This window comes from Electrophorus electricus, chromosome 14, assembly GCF_041902795.1.
Source record: "Electrophorus electricus isolate QZ-2024a chromosome 14, ASM4190279v1, whole genome shotgun sequence".
In the NCBI taxonomy this organism is placed as follows: domain Eukaryota; kingdom Metazoa; phylum Chordata; class Actinopteri; order Gymnotiformes; family Gymnotidae; genus Electrophorus; species Electrophorus electricus.
Window position 1 is genome coordinate 23,275,601 of NC_137510.1, and position 18,019 is coordinate 23,293,619.

Genomic DNA, 18,019 nt, shown 5'->3' on the forward strand with positions numbered 1-18,019 from the left:
ACCCATCCCCCACATCTTTCAGCGGCACATTAAAAAAACAACGCGTTCCCTGTCTCCCCATCTCGCCCACATTCATGGCCATGTCTTCTTTCTCTCCCGTCTCTCACTCGAATTTATATTCGTTGTTTCGTTGTTTTAATAATTCCTCTGTCGATCAAATCCTCTTGGGCCTGCAGAGCATCCTTGCATATTTTCTCAGACCCCCAGTTTTTAATCCTGCCGTCTGTTTTCCTAAATTCTACTAGATGTTCAATTTGAAGCACGTTTCGCAAGGATTTGCGTCAAATTAAGCAAGGTTTGTTCAAAAAGATTTGCTAGGATTGGCTCGTTACTTTGCTTTTTGTTGTTACTTCGTTGTTCACAAGGCAATTGCTGCTTGCGCATCTTTTCTCTTTTACCAGTGGCCATATCAGCTTTTCTCCTTTTCATCACTGCCCTTCTCACCTCCTCCTCTTTTGCGTCTCCATTGCTAAGAGCTGCTCTTTGACTTTCCATTCCATCAGGGCGTCCTTTTTGACTTTTCTACACCAATTCTCCCTCTCTCTCTCTCTCTCTCTCTCTCTCTCTCTCTCTCTCTCTCTCTCTCTCTCTCTCTCTCTCTCTCTCTCTCTCTCTCTCAGATAACTTCATTCTCCATCAAGCCAACCTTTTGGTACACACCAATTTCATAGGATCTGCCATTGTTTTGGCCCATAGTAACATCTTTGAGAGGTCCTCACACAAAGTTTTTTTCCTATTCTAAATATCATCACCTTAGTTCAAGACCACTGTAGGTTACCAGTAATTTTCCTTTATAATTTTTTTTTTTACTTTGCATAATTTTTATAAAGGACAGTCACGCTAAATGGAAAACAACCAAATGCCAAAGTTTTCCAATTAGAGAAAGCTACAGGAGAGCTCTTTCATTCACCATTTGCACCAAACTCATCGAGGATGACGAATACGATGATGAAGGTCGTTATTGGGTTGATGATGCGGTACGGTCGGTGTGCGTTCTGAAATTGACGGACAGGCATCGGTTTTTTGAGGATCTCATTTTCATCCACTGAAAGCATCCCTTGGGAATTCTTAATCGAGACCCGCCGGTTATTGTCATCATTCTTTGACTGTTCGATCATCCATCAACCAGTACTTATTCCAGTTGATGGAAGAGGACATCGGAAAAGCAGAATTTGATGTATAATTTGCAATATTCTTTTCACTAATGCAACAACGCCTGCCAGTGAGGATGCTTTTTTTCATGAGGCAAACAAAGCGTTTCATCGGCAGCAATTTATTTCAATTAGTGGCATCTAATTGAATATACATTGACAAACGCGTGGCAAGTGGAAGCTCCTATAGTAGGATCTAATTAAAGGTAGGAAAAGGTTTAATATATATATTTCTAAATGTTGCTTTTTATGCCCCTGGTTCATCCGTGTTGGTTTGAATGTCTTTCTCTGTTTGAGGGCAGTTCCCACCGATACAGAGTAGGACATTTCATTGTGCTATTAATTTTTTTTTTTTTTTTTTTTTTTTAAGAAAGACGAATGAGCCGCCAGAAATAATTAATCGAAGAGTTATTAGAAATTTCATAGCTGAAGCCAAGTATGTAAGTATGTCATTGAACGAGGCTCAAAAAACGAAAAAAAATAAGAATGATTTTCAAATCAAATTCACTTACAAAAGTGCAATCAATATCAAGCTTTTATCCTTAGAATTCTAAAGGGATTAACCGCTACACATTTGATTAAATTGATGTTTACATTATTCAAAACTGAAACGTGACTTGGTTTTATCAGCAGAGCCGGCTGATATACATAAACGTACACCAGGCATAATGACAGAGATCCTAAAACGTTTTCCGTGGACGCTGTAGTGTAAACTATCCCTCCCAAACAATCCATCCCAGAAGGACGCAAACAGGACAAGGGCGCCAACATTACTAGACTAGAATCAGTCCGTGTGTTTGAGCCAGCGCTCCAAGTCACCTGTATTTGTTTCAGCATGTAGCTTTAAAAATATGAAGCAGCATTTATTACAGTTTGGACACTCATCCAAGTCAAAAGCGTTCAGATGGCCGTAGTGATAAGAAGACCACGGGACAGACTCGGCAAATATCTTACAGGGAGTCTTGCCAGCTCGTTAGTCAAAGAGAAGGCAATGTAGGCAATGGCCTTTTAAAATGTTAATGTTGTATGAATAACTACATCATGCAATGATCACTGCCTTTTATGGTGCTGTCTTCTGATTCATTATCCTATCAGCCAGTTTTAATGATTTGAGAGCATTTATGAAGCTGCTGAATTGCTGCTGCAGTTGATTATAAAAGGTCACAGTTAACGCATTTTTGTGTAGCGGTATATACTGTGCAACACAAGCACAAATCAACGTCCACGTGTCAAAGGGCAAAAGAGCAGAGGGTGTGTCTGTCTAAATAAACATTCTCGTCTTGAAGCTGAAGTTCCAGGTTTTGGTCCAGATTCGTGTCGTCGATCTGTCACGTGCGACCGAACTCACGTTTCTCTGCCTTCCGTTACGTAACACGCGCCGCCGCGATAACGGGCTGACAAAATGAATCATATCGAGACATGTGGGAGTGTTTGTATTGACGGCGGTGGAGCTGGAGCTCAGAGGCACTAACAGCCACTGGATGTTTAACGGCTGTCAAACTGTTTTTGTTTTTTTTTGTTTTTTTTTTCAGTCCGTCGTGTTTCTAGGTGGCACCTAGATGGTATGGCACTAGTTGGTATTGATGCTACAAGGCTGATCTGCTTCCCCAAGGTCAACCACAATCTGGCATGTTAGGAATGCTTTCTTAATGAGTTGAATGTGTATTTTTTCTGGCTATTTCAATGTGCAAAGTCACACATCTTAAAAATACTGCTTCTATTTATTGCAGTATGGCAATTAATACGCAGAGGTGTTGTAGATATGTTTTTAGTTTGAGAGTAGGCTTTTTATCAAAGTTAGGATCCATTCACCCCTACTGCGGTCGTACTTGCATGGTTTAATGAACATATCTTAGTCATGTTTTTAACTGTCTTGTAAGATTTGTAAATTACTGTGCTACAGTTAGTCGTATGGTTGATCACATGGCTAGCTACAATATCTGAATAGGACGTAAGTCCAGTGTTGTGCTTTGCCAGCTCATGAAGTGATAAGCACTGCTGTTTCTGTGGCATGTTTTAATGCATACTAATTTCACTTGGTGCTGATTTCTCTTAGTGCTGATATTTTCAGAGTTGTATCGATGTTCCACATTATCGAACATACGAAGACTAATTACTCTTGAATAAATCCAGGTCAAATGTGCAGACATGCAATACTCCTGTTTTGCCAGCCAGTGGATAAGCTTTGATTACAGACTGAAATATGTTAATTTGTCTGTGATATGCCTATTCAGACACATCCTATTGACACAGAAAAAGAAAGTTAGTTAAAATAATCTCTATGCGTGGATGAAACATAAGAGTAAACAAGCCTTTTGGAAAAACTCTTAAACAGACACACCTTGTTCTCTTAATCCATTCTGCTCTGCTGACCCATGATCAGCAAAAGTGTGTGTGTATGTGTGTGTGTGTGAGAGAGAGAATGTGTGTATGTGTGTGTGTGTGTGTTAGAGTAGAAGTAGCAGCAGAAGCCTACTAATAGCAGCAGTAGCAGTCAGATGTCCGCTGTTTCTGTTCTTAACCTACTTTCTTAACCTACCTCTTCGTGTCTCTATCCAACTCTTTTTCTATGGTCCTCTGCTGTGCTGGCAGTTGCTGGGTTTAATATTTCCCATCCCATCTGTACATCTTCCTCTCTAATTTTAAATTATATTTTCTCTCTCCCTCCCTCTCTCTTTGTGAAGAGGGGTAAAGGTGGTGAACAGGGCCAATGGCTGCCATGGCAACTGTGCCCAGTTACAGCCCTTCGATGTGGGTACGGCTATGCCACGCTCTACCTCGCCTCGATCTGACCATGCAGACGCGAGACAACGTGTTTGCGCCGGACAGCTGGGAGTACCAACAGGTTCTTTTCCTTTCTTAGAGCCCCTCCTTCTGTTTGTTTCCCTCTCTCTCAGATGCAGTGTTCACACTTGACAGCTGGTACCAGTGGGTAGATTTAGTGTGCAGAGAGGCACATGCAAACTATTTCTGTCTCAGTGTCTACTTTACCTCCAACAGCTATTGCTTTCTCTCTCATTTTGTCAGGATCTGAGCATGGCGTCGTGGGACCAGAATTATAGCACAAACATATTCGCTCTCATTCTATCTGTCTCTCATTCTGTCATTCTCTTAATGGTGAACAGGAAAAGATGGAAAGAAGCAGAGCTCTCTATAAGATTTGTTGAATAATAATTTCATTTTATGCTATACAGAAAATGCTCTTCTGCACTGGATCATAGCACAAGTGTGGTACATTAGACATAATGCTATTAAGCATTTTGTCTAATGTACAGCATAGTAGGCAAGTCTGAGTGTCTAGAAAGGAATATCCTATTTCCTAAAAGAGAGAGTAGTCTATTATTCCAGTGTTGCACCAAATGTGAGCTAAACACAATATGAATATACAATAATACATATGTTTAGTTTTTTCAATTACAGGGACATGTATAGACATGAATAAAATTAAAATTATTGTACTTGTACTTGTTAAAAGTACAATTGATTTTACTTTTAATGGCATTTATTATGATCTGTATTTTAGTGGTGTCAGAAAGTTAGGCTGATCACATTTTGATTGATATAGCCTGTAAAGCACAGTGTTTGTACACTGCTATTTACTGAGGAGTATGTTACCTAAAATGTTAGCACAGTTGTACCCCAAAAACTATATTTCTCTTGATGTTCATTGTGCTTTCATCCAGTTTAGACTTTATTAAGCAGTTATACTTTCTAAGACACAGCTGCAGAGCCTGTATTGAGTGCTGGCCTCCACAGCTGTGGAGACTAACCGTGTGAAGTGCTGGCCTCCGCAGGGGTTGTGTTTGAGGAGAGACTCAGCTGGACTGAACTGAAAGGGAAGCGAAGGGGGAGCCTTCCGAGGGGAGGACAGGGGTTGCAAGAGAAGGACAGAGAGGGACAGAGAAACAGTGGATGTGTTTAAGTAGGTCACATTATTAATAGATATCCACTGGTGTAGATCAAAAAAAGAGAGAATGCAAAGGCAAGCAGGAGTACGAATGCAGGAGAGGGAGGGGAACAGCAGGGAGATTGTGGGAAAGAGAGAAGAGAGAGAATGGATGAGAGAAGAGAGAGAGAATGGATGAGAGAGAGAGGGAATGGATGAGAGAAGAGAGAGAGAATGGATGAGAGAAGAGAGAGAATGGATGAGAGAGAGAGAGAATGGATGAGAGAAGAGAGAGAGAATGGATGAGAGAGAGAGGGAATGGACGCACTGGGGGATGAGACAACAAGCAGAATCAGATAGTCAGAGAGACAGACAGAGCAGGCAGATGGACAGAGACACTGGGTGTGGAATATACGAATCTGTGAAGCAGTGTGTATGTTCATGTGTGTGTGTGTGTGTGTGTGTGTGTGTGTGTGGTTGACAGCGCGAGGCCAAAAATATGTAGTAATTACTTGTCTCCTCTCCCTCATTCCGATTGGAGTAGAGTACTGGAGCCGCCACTGTGTCAGCCAATGAAATTAAGGACAGTCTCCATTTTATGTAATGCTGAATTCCATGGGAGCATTCTGTTGTCTGAAAGCAATGGATTTGTGGCCTATATTCTAAATCCTCTAATCAGATATGCAACCAATTGTTAAATTAAGCACTCTCTGCATCCACTTTGTGCATACGAGGCATTGGTGTACCAATAGTGCACGTTCACTTAAATCTGCCTGGTTTCTGGATCTGATTCATTTGTAGTTCAGTAAAATGGAGTATTTTAAGCTGTATTGACCAAATCGGGTTGCTAGGGCTCCGTTAGCCTCTCTAAGCCTTTTGAACTGGTAATGCTGCTCTGTTTTGCGTTCCCTCATCCTTTCTTCCCTTTGTCCTTCCTTTTCCCAGACTCTTCTGGTCCTCTCCAGCCTCTCAGCCATCGCGCTCGTGCTCTCCCTCCTCGTCATCCTCTCCTTCCTCATCCACTATTGCTGCTGCCACCGCAGCAACTCCGGAAGGGAAGAGGAGGAGGACGACGATGACGGCAGCCGTGCCAGGAAGGGGCGTGGCATCTGCTGCGTCACCTGGGTGTCCGTGGCAGCCGTTACGCTGTGCTGGTAATATTTCTTGCCCTTGTGACACTTGATGCAATGTCTCTGTTTTACAGGCAATAATGATAAGCCATATTTTTACTAAAAAGCCTAAAGCTTATTATCTTGTGGTTATTTAGTTATCCTGTGGGGTTGCTGCAGGACTTTTATTATGTAATGTAACATTCCGTGCATGGGTAGCAATGCATTTATTTATTTATTTATTTATTTATTTATTTATTTATTTATTTATTTATTTATTCCCTCTCTGTGAACAGAGAGTTTAGGTCATGTGTTTAGGTCGCAAAAGTTTAGGTCATGTGCCTTCCACACTATAATACTTTGAGCACTCACACTGTCAACACTCCTGGTTGCGTGAGCCTGGTCAGAGAACACTGCAGTACAGAAGCTGAGCTCCAGTTTCTCCCTGGAAAGCCTGCTTCGTTTTAAATCCCGCCCTTAGCAGGATTCATGGCAAAGACCTCCTTGGTGAATAACGCAGAGGATCTAAGAACTCAGAATATTGGCTGGATGAAAATGGAATAAGGAACCAAAGGCATCTTCTCTTGCTGTGTTATGGAGCGACGTCATGCATGCAGAAGAACGGAGGCACTGCAAGAAGACAGATGCTTGGAATCTGGATTTATTTTTCTTTGGCTTGCCATGTCAGAATGATGACATCATTCTCCCACTATCTATATTGACCTGTATAATAAAAGCTGAATTTTGATCGAGTATACAAGATGTCTGATGTTGAAAGTGTGGAAGGCATCTTGTCTTCACACACAAAACGCAACACATTTACTGACAGTACACAGTACAAATAATTATTGGTGACACACACACACACACACACACACACATAAATACATACATATATATATATATATATATATATATATATATATATATATATATATATATATATATATATATATATATATGAAGCTGAGCTCCATTTTAAAAAAGTTTTTTTTTTTTAATTATATATATATATAATAAAAAAAAAAACCTTTTTTTAAATGCTTTTTTCTTTTGTTTAATCTGGGTCAGACAGTGAAAAATTGGGTTGTACCCTTTCTGGTGGCATGATGGATCTGATTAGCATCTGGCCTGAAGCTTAATCTGACTAAATATGTCTAAATATATGAGCGATATGTGTAGGCGTAGTTTTCAGTATGGGTGTATTTCACGCTTAGGTCCGAGTCACTCTACCATTTCAGTGATTTGCTTGCTATCTGCTAAGGGCAAAGTCAATTAGAATGCAAATGTAATTGAATTAAATAACTTCCTGCACCCTCCCATCCCACCCATTCCTCTTTTCCCAATTTCCATTTTTCAACCTCTCACAGTGTTGCCATAGGCATTGGTTTCTATGGTAACAGTGAGGCTAACGATGGGATGTATCAGTTGACCTCATCTCTGCTCACTGCCAATTACACGCTGGCTTCCATCAATCTTCTGGTGAGAAAACCACACATACAAACAGCTCCCCTCCCCAAATGCAAATGAAACGAGTGTCTGTGTGTGTGTTTGTGTGCGCATGCGTACGTGCATGTTTGTGTGTGTGTGTGTTTGTGTGTGTGTGTGTGTTTGTGTGTGTGTGAGTATGTGTGTGTGTGTTTGTGTTTGTGTTTGTGTGTGCTCGTGTGTGTGTGTGTGTGTGTGTGTGTGTGTGTGTGTGTGTGTGTGTGTGTCTGTGAGACAATGACACTGTTGATTTGCATTGATCTGGCTAGCTGCCTCCTCCTCTGCTCCTCTGCTCCTGTCCTGTCTTTTTCTTTTGTCTCCTCCACATTTTTTCTCCCTCCATTTTCCACTCCCCACTACACCCCCCCCCCGCCACTCCCAGGTTTCGGACACCGTGGCTGGGCTGCAGCAGTCCGTCTTGGGGCCTCTCACCTCCTTGGAGGAGGTGTTTGGGGGGAGCAAACCTGCCCTGGTGTCCACGCGCTCCTGCCGGCGTCTGTCTGAGCGCGTAGCCTCCCTTCTTTCCTCCATCACTCTGAGCAAGGGCTTGAGCTTCAGCACTGCCGCGTCACGGCCCACTGGAAATGAAAGCGCAGCCAGGCTCCTGACCCCTGCCCCGCCCTCCGTAGCGCCCACGCTGACCCCCACATCCAACAGCATACCTTCATCCTTCTCTCCGGGGTGGGCAGCCAACATCCTTCTGGTGAATGAGGACTACAGGTGAAGAAAGAGTGGGCAGTGAGTGGGTTGTAGACATTATGGATTGTTATTCATTTGAACTGCAGGTGTACAGTGTTGATCCTCTACAATATAGGCCCTGTTGTACTGAAAGGCTGAAAGCTCCACGCACTAACACTGTGTTGTTTGTTTCGCTGTACAGGTGGCTATCATATGTGTTGCTTTTACTTTTGGATCTGGTGGTGTGTCTGTTTATCCTGCTAGGCTTGGCTAAACAGGTCCGATGGCTCCTTATTCTGTGAGTGTTATACACAAATATTATACAACACTGTTGACTCTCTATATGCCATGTCAGTGTGTGGCAGAGTGATTGTACCTCTTATGATGTACCTGCTATACTGTGCTTGTTTCTGTGTGTACCATGCTATGTTTCAAAGGACTGTAGAAGAAAATGAAAATGTAATAGATTCCACAGAAGTTAACGACATGATAGAATGTAAAAGTCTGCCAATTATGAAACACAAGGGCTTTTTTGCCTGCTGATGCATTAAGACAGACAAACAGATGGTGACAGTCAGTCCACTGTGTGTGTGTGTGTGTGTGCGCGCGTGTGTGTGCATGTACGTATGTGTGCATGTGTGTGTGTGTGTGTGTGTGTGTGTGTGTGTGTGTGTGTGTGTGTGTGTGTGTGTGTGTGTGTGTGTGTGTGTGCGTGCGCGTGTGTTTGTTTGTTTGCAGGATGACGGTTTTGGCCTGGTTGGCTCTGTTTCTGAGCTGGGGATCCCTTGGCCTGGAAACAGCCACAGTGGTGGTGAGTATTCAGCACCACTATGCCCTGCTGCCTGCTCTCAGCTACAAGGCTGAAAAACAGCCCTCTGCAGGCGGGTAGCCTATTCAGAACAGAACAGAGCCTGTGTGTGTGTGTGTGTGTGTGTGTGTATGTGTGTGTGTGTGTGTGTGTGTGTGTGTGTGTACACGCGCCCATGCGCGCATGTTCAGGAGATGCTTTTGTGTTAAACTGTGGAAAAATCCGACCATGACTATGAATCTTAAAAATTTCAACAGTCACTTTGTGTGAGTGAGGGGGTGTGAACTGTGAAAAGCTCTTCCTCTTAGGTAACTGCAGCAGTGGCAGACACCCAAAAAGGCAATAGAATGGGAGAATTGGGTAAGACCACTGAGTGCTCTTTGTGAACTGGAGAAAAGGGATGCAGGGTGGCTGATGGCATGAGAGTTCTTAGCAGCCCGAACAGGAAAGGATGATGGAAGAAAAGAGGCCAAGACAGAGACAAGTGGAGAACAAGCAGGATGTGGGGGGATGTCGTTCACTCCTCAAACTCCTCAAACTACCCCGCAGGAGGCCAGAGCGGGAGAAAGAGTGTCAGGAGGGGATGGCAGTTGCTGGCCCTCAACATAGAGTTCCACTGTCCCGAGGCAGCCAACAAGAACAGGCACCACTCTCATTCCTTCCCTCCCTCCCTCCCTCCCTCCCTCTTTTCTTCTCTCTTTCTCTCTGTCTCTCTATCAGCATTTCTCTGCCGCCTTTCTATCGCTTTCATTCTCTCTTGTCCGGGCACGACTTGTGCCGAGCCTTGTTCACAGCTAAGGCTGATTAATTACAAGCTTCTACATACCACTAGGGAAAGAGAGTGTGTGAAAAAGAAAGACAGACAGTAAGGTAGACAGTAGTCGGGGGAGTGGAGGAAGAATGAAAAAAAAAATGAGTAGATGAGTAGAATGAGAGTGTGTGGGAGGCGTGAGGGACAGAGGCAGTGAGAGAAAGAGGCAGAGAGAGGGAGGGATGTGAACAGACATGTTCTCTATCTGTGTCAGTGAGTATTGTAGATCAATAGCAGCAGCCCTGGAGAGATGAGGGATGTATGTCATTCGGTCACTGTGCCATTCTGTTTTCTATCCTGACTCTCTCGCTCTCTCTCTCTCTCTTTCTGTTTCTCTCTCTCACAGGCACTCAGCGATTTTTGCTTTGACCCAAACACATTTGTAGTCAACTCTACTCACTTCACCACGGGGACAAGCACAGGTGTTGTCATTTATCACCTGTTTCTGTCTTTTTCAGTTTTTTGTTGTCTCTCACACACACACACACACACACACACACACACACACACACACACACACACACACACACACACACACACACACACACACACACACACAAACCTTACCAAATTTCTTTCTTGATAGAAATCCTGGACTATTACTTGAGCTGTAGTAGGCGAATGACTAGCCCCTTCCAGCAGGTAATACCTTTTTTGTCTAAAAATAGGCTAAAATCTGTTGCTGTCTTGGTGTATCATATGTGCTGCATGTGTCCAGAAACGCACTCAAGTTGGTAAAGCGCAAGCTCAGATTTGTGCAGATTTTGGGGTTGCATGTAAAATAAAAATAAGTCTTGCTTAAAAGCATTTGCAAATGGACTAATTTTGGTGCATGTAAGATGTCTCACAGAAGAAAATGAGCATGGGCCTGATATCACAGGGGGGAGTACTGTGGAAATCGTGCCTTTTAAAATGAACATTGTTATAATAGTGGTGATAAGCACAATCTGGTAAAGTAGACCCTGTGTCTTCTACCTTTTGGAAATTAAAAGTAGGAGCACATTTGGCAATTATAGTAGTATTAATTCTGGCTAATAATTCTGTTTCTTGGTATTAATGTGTATGTGTGTGTGTATGTGTGTGTGTGTGTGTGTATGTGTATATATATGTGTGTGTGTGTGTGTGTGTGTGTGTGTGTGTGTGTGTGTGTGTGTGTGTGTGTGTGTGTGTGTGTGTGTGTGTGTTAAACTGGCTGCAGCTGCTCACCCAGTCCCAGAGAGCACTGTCTAGCATCCACTCCCACCTCTTCAATCTGGAGCGAGACACACTCCCTCGATTCCCGAAAGCGGAGGTGAGAAAGTCTCCTTCCTGAGCACAACCACTGAAGAATCACCGCCTAGTACACTGCCGAGAGCCTCAAAACGGCCGCCGTCTGTAGGTGTGTTGTTTCCCTTGCAGAAGCCACTGAGGGAGGTGCAACAGATGCTCAACATCACCGAGGGCAATTTCCACCAGCTGGTGGCGCTGCTCAACTGCCGAGGCCTTAACAAGGTAACCATAGCAACCAGCTTTCCCCTCTAGTGTGACTTCCTCAGCTCTGGTGTGATTGCTGTACCTCTGAAGCAAATTACTTTAACAGTGAATGTGACTGAAAAATGTGTATGCAAAAGCCTTCGTCTCTCCATCTTTCTCTTCATCCCTGTCCCCATCTTTCAGGACTATATCGACTCTCTGAAAGGCCTGTGCTATGATGGGATGGAGGGATTGCTTTATCTCTCTCTCTACTCATTCCTTTCTGCTCTGGCGTTCACAGCCATCCTTTGCTCCCTGCCTGGAGCCTGGAGGAGCTTTGCTAGGTAGTGTTTCTGTGTGGTTCCTGCCTTTTATAACGTTATAGTGAATATTTCTGTCAGGTTCCTGCTGTTTGTAATGTTATTGTGAATGTTTCTCTGTGGTTCCTGCTGTTTGTAATGTTATTGTGAATGTTTCTCTGTGGTTCCTGCTGTTTGTAATGTTATTGTGAATGTTTCTCTGTGGTTCCTGCTGTTTGTAATGTTATTGTGAATGTTTCTCTGTGGTTCCTGCTGTTTGTAATGTTATTGTGAATGTTTCTGTGGTTCCTGTCGTTTGCTAGATAGTGTTTCTGTGTGGTTCCTGCTGTTTGTAATGTTATTGTGAATGTTTTTGTGTTAAGCCTTCATATACAGGAAGCAATGTATGTCTAATGTATGTATGCACTACTTACTACATATAACCCTAATACCATTTAATTAACACTTAATTAATCACTAATTATTTAGGAAAATACTGTATTTTATTGATTTTTTATAAATGTCATTGCAGATTCGGCATATCTAGCACATTGGTAACCCCTTCTAATTATGTACATGTTGTACAATATGAGGAGTGACACAAGGAAATTAACACTGGGATTTCCCACAGAAAACTTAACGGCAGTAATGGAAAACTCAGTATGTCAATGACTGAGAGAGTTTTCAACTAGCTCACTTTGTGGTCTGTAAGCACTGTGACTGTAATCATGAGCAAAACTTATGCTTTGCATTTCCCATGTGCTAACAGACCCCTTGCTTGAACATTCTGACTGGAACCTAAATGATGATTATTTCCTTAGCATTTTCAGAAACAAACTGTGAAAACCTACTCTAGTGAGTGACACCACAGGTGTGCACACATCAGATATGCGTGACCACTAGCCCTTAGTTTGTTTATGTTGTTTTAACTATTAATCTGCTCATTTATTTCCTCCTTCCACTTCATAGGCTCAGTGTGCCTCTCTTAGTTCAGACTGGAAGCGTACAAAACCCACTTGACTTATAGCAGAAATAACTGAGAATCTTAGCATATAGTGAATTTCAGCATTTAAATATCCACTTGAGCTCAAGTATTAAAATACTTATTTGCTTAAATGTTCTCAAGCATTAAAACTCACATGCATTCTAATAGCTGAAGGTTTGACTTTGAATGCTGAGAGTGTCGTTCTTCCATCTCATCAACACTAAAAACTGACATTTTTGAAAAGTGGAGATAATGAAGGAAAAACCTAAATTATAGTAGTGGAAGACTGCTCCACCCCAGTGGTTAAAGCACATCCCACATTTTGCCAAATCCAAATCTGGTTTGTAAATCTAAAAGTAACATGGTTGGCTATAAGATTTAGTTGTTCTGCTGTGCCTGTGCCACAGATTCCAAATCTCGGATACATAAAAATCCTTAGATTAACGAGGCCTTTGTTAAGGGCTGGTAGAGACATATATTAACAGGCTACTGTCTGGATTGATTGCTTTTATCTGATGACTGCTCTATGTATGCGTAAGAAGGAAAAACTACATGCACTGCCTGTGCGTTAGGAAACTCTTCTCACTTGTGTCACATGCTGTCAGTGTTTATTGTGGACCTTTTTTTTAATCCCATTTCCTCTTTTAATGGAACAGCGACTCAGAGGATTATGAGGACTCGGACAGCGAGAGCGAGGACCCCTTCACATCCCATCAGGCACGTAGACAGACGGCCGTGGGCTCCCAGCGCGGGGCTTTGCCCCCCTTCTATAGTTACCAGGGGGCCGGCTGGACGCCCCCCTTTTCTAGCGCGCCTCCCTTACCGTGAGTAACATGTACACAGACCCACGGACAGACAGACAGGACGATTCTGCTCGAATAGAGTCTCTCCGTTCTGTGGATCACACAAACATGTATCAATTCCTAAATCCTTCTGACTCAGGAGTTTCAGTAAGATAAATTACATAGCATTATCTACGTTATACAAAGTATGGATTACAATTTCTTCCCTTTATAGAGTATTGTGGGTAAATGGTCATGGACATGGGTTGAATTCTAGCCACAAACAGCGTGTTATATTAATTTAAGTCAATATGTTAGGAGCACACATAGAGTACAGGCAAACAGACAGACATGCATGTATGCATGGAGCTGGATATAGTTGTTCACATCAACTCAGACAGATGGACATGCAAATGTATATGTCTATATACAAAGACACACACAGACACGCTACGAGCACACATACACACGGACAGACGCACAGACAGGTGTATATGTTGAGTGCAGTTTAGCCGACTCCAGTGGTCTGTCTGTCTGTGTGTCTGCCTATCAGTCTGTCCGTCATTCCAAGACAGACGTGAATTCACCAATCAGAGGAGGTCTGAAATGATTTAGGGAAAGTCCTGACCCTTCCTGTAAGTCTGCCCATCATCAAAACTATACCGCCGAAATCAGCTTTGAGCTTTATCTTTCAGTCTGCCTTCCTTTCTTGCACTCTTTTTTTGTCTCTCTTTGTCTGTTATTTTGCTTCTTACCATTGCTATATATACAGTAGATACACACACACACGCACACACGCGCACACACACACACACACACACACACACACACACACACACACACACACACTTCTTTTTTGCCTTTGTCACAACATTTAAATGTTCATTTTTCTTATGTGGAACCAAAATACAATTGGTATCTCCTAATAACACATTTAGGAAGCATCTGCTCAACTCTCCCGCACTCCTGCTTCCTTTAGCTCCTAGCCTGCTCCCTCTCATGTCAGATCTACCACCAATGAATAGCTGTAATGAGTAGGACATTATGGGTGTCTCCATCTCTAATTCTCTTCTTCCTTCTCTCCATCCTTGGTTCCATCTCCACTCTCCTCACTTTTCTCTGTACCCGTCAATGTGGCATGACCCTCCTCCCTGTCCATTCCGCCTCTCCTCCTTCGTGGTCTTCTTGCTCCTCTCCACTCCTCTCTCGGTGTCTTTATGCAGGACTCCAAACACTTCCTCCAATGGCAACCCTGGTTATGAGAGCCTGCCTCTGAGTGACAGGCAGTCCCCGCCCCCTTCTGTGAGTTCCCCTGTCTTTGTGACATCATCGTGATTCTGTGGCATCCTCATTGTTTTTACCTGTGCCAGGGTTCTGGCTGTTTGTGCTCAAATTGTGCTATGTCAACTTTCATTATACATGGCGTGTAAAAAGACATCTGGCACACCTAACTTGCAGGCTACCATACAGCCTGCTGTATGTTATGGTACATTTTTGGGTCCATGGCTGTTTTGAGAAGTCATGCAGGTCTCCTTTAGTCTCTTCATATAGGTGTCTCTGATGTTATGTCCACTTCATGTACCTATTTGGAAAAAAACATAACTATAATTGTGGTCAAATTTTGAACAGTTGTCAGAAAACATTTCTTGCATAAATTGAAGCCTTAATAAGCATATTATAAGCTTTGTACGCGTGACGTTTTTCAGGTCGGTATTTCAGAAGCTCGGAAGTGAAAGTGACGCCATCTTTGATGTTTACAATATAGATTTCTTGCATGGTCATTATTATTTGCATGGCTGTTCCGTATCCCTAGAGTAACTAGGGGGATCTAAATGAAGGGTTTGTGATTTGGCTCTAGAAATGGCCCTGACTGGGCGGTACAGATCTGTTTTTCTTTTGCATTGTTTATAGTTTTGATTGCTCGTTCATGGCTTATTGACATTTGCTCTTGTTCTTCTCTTTCTTCTCTTTGCATCTGTCTTCTGGTGGATCTGTCTATCTCTGTCTCTATGGTGGCATGTCTGTCCAATCACGTTTGACCCTCTGAAAGTACAGTACTCTCCCAGCATGCTGACAGGCTATGCAGGTAGTCAGTCACGCTCCAGTCCCGCCCGTTCGAGGAACATGTATTCGCACTAATTTTTATGTATAGTATTAAAAACATGAATATAGCGTATATTTAGTTTTCATATTGATGGACACTTAATTGAAATAAGATCATGTTAAAGGAGATTTGAATTCTGGATGTGAAAACTAATGTGTAACGTCAGTACCACTGATTTTCAAAAGCACTTTTCAAAAGACTGGCAGTTTGATTTAAAGGTCATATTAAACTCAGCCAGGACATATAAGGCACCATCATCTGTTTAGTGTTGTTGTGACCATTTGCTCGAGGCTGGAAGCAGAATGGTATTGATGTTACCGTAGTGGTCTATTTTTAAAATGTATTACCAATTTTACTTTAGAGGTTTTATAATGTTGTATGCTGAGTCACAGGGCCCCTAGGAATAATGGCACAATTTCTCTGTATGATTATGCAGCTTGTTGGGAACTTATTTTTGGTTTTGTCTCTTTTTTAAATATTTGACTGTACCTTTTTCGATAAGTGGCAGTTCTGTATTATCTTGTATACCCTCTGAGACTATGATCATATGAAATATTATATAAATATATATTCAATGTAAATGATTTTTGAGTGTGAAACCACTTTGATGGTTAAAACAATTAATGAAAATAATAACATTTTAGAGAGAGCTAGCCTCTCCCCAGGCTACTGGTTGGGGAATTTAAACTGCTGTGTTTGAGCAATACAGCCTCTACCACTGACCACAATGCAGAGGTCACAGTGTATTCAGCAATAATACACTTTCTCTTTTCTGATATAGCACCTTTTAACAATTTAGAGTGATTGGTCTTAACACAACAGTAACTCGATTTTTACAAAACAAAAACTTGACTGCCAAATAAAGTGTTTACATTTCTGTGAAACTTTTTATACTGCTTTTGTGTCAGAGCAGTGTGCCCTTTCAGTGAACTGTGTAGAATTCACCTTGCCTGTGCTGTTTATGACAAAAGATGTACATACACAGTGGGCCAGAAAGTTTAGAGCATCCACCCTAGTTTGAAGGAATGTGCTAATTCACTTGAGATCAACTGTAATAATGGCAAAACAAACACTGTTTGTGTTTCTGTATGCGAATATATATATATATATATATATATATATATATATATATATATATATATATATATATATATATATATATATATTTGACAGTACTCTCTCTTTCCTCACATACTCTTGTTAATCCTAAAACCTGAGTTTTTATGGTTTTAATGCTCCTTTTGAATGGCATTCTTTTTCACTACAGAGTCTAATATAAATTAAATAAAAGTATGGTAACAAAGGTGCAATGACCCGGGACATGTGTGTTTTGTGGCAGTAACTGAGTGAGACACCAGTCTAATTCTAATCATCATACCACCAACCTGAAGAGACTATATAGCATCACCATTAAATCCTACTTTGGTAATTAAACCAAGGCAAAAATAAAAACAATCATCCAGATAATCCTAGAAAAGAAATATAAAGATCATTGAATGGTGAAAGATAGCTGGATTATTACTTGGATCAAGGCTATACAGTTGGAGCTAGAGGTCAAGTACAGAAGTGTACAAGTTAACACTTACAGGCAATACCCTCTTCATGCAGACTTCATCCAAAAGGCATCTTTTTGTCTGAAAATGAGTCAGCTTCAGATGCTTGGGTAACAACTTACAAATGAAGCACCAGTAGTGTTGTACTAGCCACTCATAACAAATGCATTTTTCTCATATTTTATTCAATTCTGGTTGCATGGTGGTTTCAGGTATAGTAATATTAAACCATTCTTTAATGGTTTGTCGAGGCCATACTTAAGAGCGAGCACGAATGTATGAGCCTAATCAGGATTACACTCTAGTAACAGTGAGGTCACAAAGAGCTGATACATTAAAGTGTACCTGTAAAAACCTAAACACATTGTTGCTCCAGTGGAACATTTTACAAGGAATGGATGGCACAACTTCATAAATGGGACATATACAAATGTATCCCAGAAGACACAAGACAGGGACACAATTTGGTTGTTTTGGCACTACATTCCAACACACTAAATTTTAAGTAAAACAATACTTATAAGCTTAAAGTAAAGCCTGTATCTCCTTTGAGTGTATTCACACACATTTTGAGTGAACCAGTTATCACAATCTTTTTATACATAGTCCCCCATTTTCAGAAGATTTTAAGTAACTGGAAAAAATAAGAATACTAAATTTGTTTGGTAGCTTTATTTCCATGGCTGCAAAATGCTTTGTAGCTCATCAGTACCTGAATTTCCTGACCAGTAGCCAATTGTGCAGTGCTAGTCATCTTCCTGGTGATGTCCTGCCAGAGCCACAATGCAACTCTTTTCACTTCCCGCATGTTTGGGGAGCCTTCTGCCTTCAGTCATGTCTTCAGTAAGTGAGGCACATGCTCCTTCAGCTTCTGGCTGGATGACTGACTTGGCTCATCAAGAACATTTCACAT

The 18,019-nt window shown here is 41.8% G+C and overlaps 1 protein-coding gene across 8 annotated transcripts; it reads left to right on the forward strand.

The window, feature by feature from the left end:
* Window positions 1-105: 105 nt before the first annotated feature.
* ttyh1 (tweety family member 1) lies at window positions 106-16,863 on the forward strand. 8 transcript variants are annotated; one of them, XR_004776550.2, is made up of 16 exons: window positions 107-1,357; window positions 3,836-3,996; window positions 5,983-6,191; window positions 7,517-7,628; window positions 8,017-8,354; window positions 8,515-8,610; window positions 9,051-9,123; window positions 10,278-10,353; window positions 10,518-10,573; window positions 11,130-11,222; window positions 11,330-11,422; window positions 11,588-11,727; window positions 13,324-13,491; window positions 14,003-14,084; window positions 14,673-14,751; window positions 15,505-15,551. XR_004776550.2 is itself a non-coding variant. In XM_035530466.2 (16 exons), the coding sequence occupies exons 3-16, from the start codon at window positions 3,862-3,864 to the stop codon at window positions 15,586-15,588; spliced, it is 1,752 nt and encodes a 583-aa protein (XP_035386359.1). In that variant the 5' UTR covers window positions 107-295; window positions 621-1,357; window positions 3,836-3,861; the 3' UTR covers window positions 15,589-16,863. The 8 variants fall into 8 exon arrangements, 7 of the variants coding, with proteins under 7 accessions (XP_035386362.1, XP_035386359.1, XP_081552989.1 ...); XM_035530466.2 differs by lacking the exon at window positions 14,003-14,084 and having other exon boundaries at window positions 107-295; window positions 621-1,357; window positions 15,505-16,863; XM_035530469.2 differs by lacking the exon at window positions 14,003-14,084 and having other exon boundaries at window positions 106-1,357; window positions 15,500-16,863.
* Window positions 16,864-18,019: the final 1,156 nt, after the last annotated feature.

What these genes read in the sequence shown, in the direction of transcription:
- ttyh1 (XM_081696863.1), top strand. Translation starts at nt 3,862, where the DNA reads ATGGCTGCCATGGCAACTGTGCCCAGTTACAGCCCTTCGATGTGGGTA. An exon ending in GCAGCCGTTACGCTGTGCTG is followed by an intron (nt 6,192 to 7,516) that starts GTAATATTTCTT and finishes AACCTCTCACAG; the next exon opens with TGTTGCCATAGGCATTGGTT. An exon ending in TGGCTTCCATCAATCTTCTG is followed by an intron (nt 7,629 to 8,016) that starts GTGAGAAAACCA and finishes CGCCACTCCCAG; the next exon opens with GTTTCGGACACCGTGGCTGG.